General features: G+C 38.9%; 1 protein-coding gene across 1 annotated transcript; it reads left to right on the top strand.

Moving 5' to 3' along the window:
- The first annotated feature begins 1,596 nt into the window (after window positions 1-1,596).
- Window positions 1,597-3,282, top strand: LOC106323240 (GDSL esterase/lipase At5g18430). The gene is made up of 5 exons (XM_013761391.1): window positions 1,597-1,858; window positions 1,989-2,119; window positions 2,209-2,451; window positions 2,519-2,774; window positions 2,873-3,282. The coding sequence occupies exons 1-5, from the start codon at window positions 1,597-1,599 to the stop codon at window positions 3,091-3,093; spliced, it is 1,113 nt and encodes a 370-aa protein (XP_013616845.1). The 3' UTR covers window positions 3,094-3,282.
- Window positions 3,283-3,839: the final 557 nt, after the last annotated feature.

Here is a 3,839-nt window from a genome sequence, read left to right as displayed (position 1 = left end):
TCACCGGTGTCGGTCACCGGCGGCGACGGCGGAGCTACGGCGGCGGCCGCGGCGGAGCGGCGGCGGAGAACGGTGGTCCGGCGGCGGCGCTGCGGCGGAGAACGGTGTTCCGGCGGCGGCGCGTGTGTTTCACGCGCTCGCGCAGGCGAATCTTCGGGAGGCGCGTGCGGCTTCGTCCGGGCTCCGTTCGAGGCGTGGTTGGTGTCTACGGCTTCGTCTCGACGAGAGGAACACGATGATGGTCTTGGATGCACGACATTCTCTACGGTTAGAGAGTTATCGGCGAATTACTAAACGGACGAAACTAAGCTTAACTGTATGGCGGTTTCCGGCGATTCTAAGCTGCAGCGAACGGTGGTGACGAGCTCAACGTGATCACGGCACACGGTTGCTCCGGCGACGAGCTCATGTGAGCTTTCTCTCTCTTTCTCTCTCTCTTTCTCTCTCTCTCTCTTTCTCTTTAAAGAAGTTGGGGATGGTGGAGATGGTGGAGATGGTGGGAGTGGTGGGGATGGTGGAGATGGTGGAGATAGTGGGTATAGTGGAGGTGGTGGGAGTAGTGGGTCATTACAAAATGGTTACCTTTGAATCGTGGATTTCGCTGGAGACTCCCACGACTGTGTTGGAGTGAAGGTAGAAGAAGATGAAACCTATTTAATTGGACCGCGAAGAGGCTGACACGAACCGGTAATCTTCTTGAAGACGTGGCACGCTGACCTGGAGTCAAACTGATGATCCACGTGGCTATTGGTCTTACTTTTGGATATGTAGTAACGATAAATGGGGGCTATTAGACTGGGTCAGAGGGTTGGATCACTTGGGCCTATTTAATAAACCCAATTACATACTTCGATATATATAATTTTTTATCATCTTATTAACATTATTGTAAAATGTTTGGTCAGAGCTTCAGTAACACTAGGTCTTTTGTCAACTTTTTTGTTAAAAGATATTTTGTCTAATTAAATGAATTAAGTTTCTGGTTAAAAAAGAAAGTTTATGGTTGTTCTCCATAAGCTGGCATACACAAGTCTCATGTGAGTTCTTGTTAACGATAAAAGTAGCTAGGGTGGTTTTGTGTCCAACCTTTTGTTTGTTCCTTACTTCTTGTGAAACTTTGAGGTGGATATGGGTGGCCTTTAACATATTCACAAGGAAATACAGAATGAATTTGTGAGATCTAACCATGCACTAGTTTTTGAGTAGTCATTTATTCTTTAAAATGCAGTGAACAATTGTAACCAAATAATGTCTTTATCAAAATTGTAGTAGTCAGTGAAAAAACAATGGCAGAGAAAAGGAAGCCAACTTATGTATGATAATATACTACATATGTAGATGTACAACATTATCGTTTTCTTGGACCACAAATACTTTGGTAATATTATCGTATTATATAGTTCTATTTTTTTAATAGTGGGATTGTAAATAACTAAAAATTAGAAGTAAATACTTCTGGTTGGCTTAACACGGGATTGAATTCAGTTGAATAAATCACATGAAAAGTTTAAACCAAAATTTCAACTTATATAAATTTCACTCTTCATTATATCTTGAAGTCATTTTCAAACTCAAATAAAAAAACAAAACGCCGTGATGGCGGTATCAACTAGAAGACCCGGATCAATGATGGTTATAGCAAACGTGTCTATGTTCCTAGCATTGGTTGTGTCCGGTCCTATCGCAGTTGAGGCTGCACGTGCCTTCTTCGTGTTCGGAGACTCGCTCGTCGACAGTGGCAACAACAACTATTTAGTGACGACTGCACGTGCCGATTCTCCACCATATGGAATTGATTTTCCATCTCGGAGACCAACCGGACGGTTTTCCAACGGTCTTAACATTCCAGATCTCATCAGTTACGTTTGCTTACTAATCTCATTAACAGTTTTAGACTAATAACACATGCAGGCATATATAGTTGTAAGATGTAAAAATTATATAACATCATCATCATTCATAATAATCAGTTGGTTAGTATTGGTTAGGTGAGGCAATCGGCAACGAAGAGTCACCGTTACCGTACCTTAGTCCGGAGCTAAGAGGACGTAGACTGCTTAACGGTGCAAACTTTGCCTCCGCCGGCATTGGAATTCTCAACGATACCGGTTTTCAATTCGTAAGTAATCAAATCGGATCTGACCATGCATAAATTAAAATCTTCATAAATCCTCCGGTTTTTTATATGTTAAGAGTTTTGGTATGCAGGTCAACATTATAAGAATGTACCAGCAACTAGCCTACTTCCAACAATACCAACAACGTGTGAGCCGCTTGATTGGGATACCGCGAACACAAAGGCTCGTGAGACAATCGCTTGTACTAATTACGGTCGGTGGCAACGACTTCGTGAACAACTATTTCTTGGTGCCATATTCCGCTAGGTCGCGCCAGTATTCACTTCCCAACTATGTCCGGTTACTAATCTCCGAGTACAAGAAAATACTAATGGTAATAACAATTAAACAATTTTTTTGGTTAGTGCACAAGGTAACAAGTTAATTTGAGTTATTTTTAGAGGTTACATTCGCTTGGAGTGGGTCGAGTTCTAGTGACGGGAGCCGGACCCCTAGGATGTGCACCGGCCGAGCTGGCGAGATCAAGCTCGTCCAGTGGGAGATGCTCGGCTGAGCTACAACGAGCGGCGTCTCTATACGATCCTCAGCTAACTCGAATGATAAATGAACTTAACAGAAAGATTGGGAAAACTGTTTTTATTGCAGCAAACACTAACCAAATGCAAATAGATTTTCTAACTACTCCACGAAGATTCGGTAATTAAATTAAATTGAGTTTTCACTTTCTAATTACTATCTGCTTATTTTTTTCGACAAGAAAGTGTTATAACATTTTTTTGTTCGGTGGATTATAGGATTTAAAACGTCGAAGGTTGCTTGTTGCGGACAAGGGCCATACAATGGGATGGGTTTGTGTACGGTACTATCGAACTTGTGTCGGAACCGTGAGTTATACGTGTTTTGGGACGCGTTTCATCCGTCCGAGAAAGCAAACCGCATAATAGTCCGTCATATATTGACCGGTACCACCAAGTATATGAACCCTATGAACCTTAGCTCTGCTCTTGCCCTATGAGCCACACATGATGAAGTGGGAAACTCAGTTTGAGCAATCCCTAAGTTCAGTTTTATTCGTTTATACTATATTATTCAGTTCTCAAGATGTATGTGTTCGAGTACATGAGAATGAAATAACTCAAGTTGTTCTGAATGTAACTTGTTTCATTGTTTGTAATTTTAATTGAAAAGTTGTTTATGATTTTAATTATCTACTTGACGACTCCCAGCGCCACCATGCATGCATGGACTGATGGACATATGAAATTATCATTTCTCTTGTAACCTTAATATTATTAATTTGTTATCTTATATATTAAAACAGAAGTCACAACTTTGATTCATGTGTGATTTTTTTTTAAAAATGGACCCTCGCTAGAAATCAATTATCATTCAATTATTACTAATAATATGGATTAATAATATATCATTCCTAATATAACATCGACTCCTAAAAATCCGGATTGGTTAACAAACTCACATTTATTCATGTGTGATATTTTTATTTGGATCATCATTTAAAATTTGTATTAAATGTATTTTCTTAATGCTAATATATAATCTTTTAACTACTTAAATCATAATATAATTTGATATCTTTTAATTTAAAATATAAATATATATATTTAATTTTCTTAACAAATTTGTTGAAAAACATTATAACAATATCTTAATTATCAAAAATTGTATATAAATATTTTCACTAATTTTGTAATTAGTAATGAAATTAATGTTATTATACATTAATATATATATATATATATA

Source organism: Brassica oleracea, chromosome C2 (genome assembly GCF_000695525.1).
Source record: "Brassica oleracea var. oleracea cultivar TO1000 chromosome C2, BOL, whole genome shotgun sequence".
Taxonomy (NCBI): domain Eukaryota; kingdom Viridiplantae; phylum Streptophyta; class Magnoliopsida; order Brassicales; family Brassicaceae; genus Brassica; species Brassica oleracea.
This window is presented reverse-complemented; position numbering and strand designations above follow the sequence as displayed.

What these genes read in the sequence shown, in the direction of transcription:
- LOC106323240 (XM_013761391.1), top strand. Translation starts at nt 1,597, where the DNA reads ATGGCGGTATCAACTAGAAGACCCGGATCAATGATGGTTATAGCAAAC. An exon ending in TAACATTCCAGATCTCATCA is followed by an intron (nt 1,859 to 1,988) that starts GTTACGTTTGCT and finishes AGTATTGGTTAG; the next exon opens with GTGAGGCAATCGGCAACGAA. An exon ending in AACTACTCCACGAAGATTCG is followed by an intron (nt 2,775 to 2,872) that starts GTAATTAAATTA and finishes GGTGGATTATAG; the next exon opens with GATTTAAAACGTCGAAGGTT.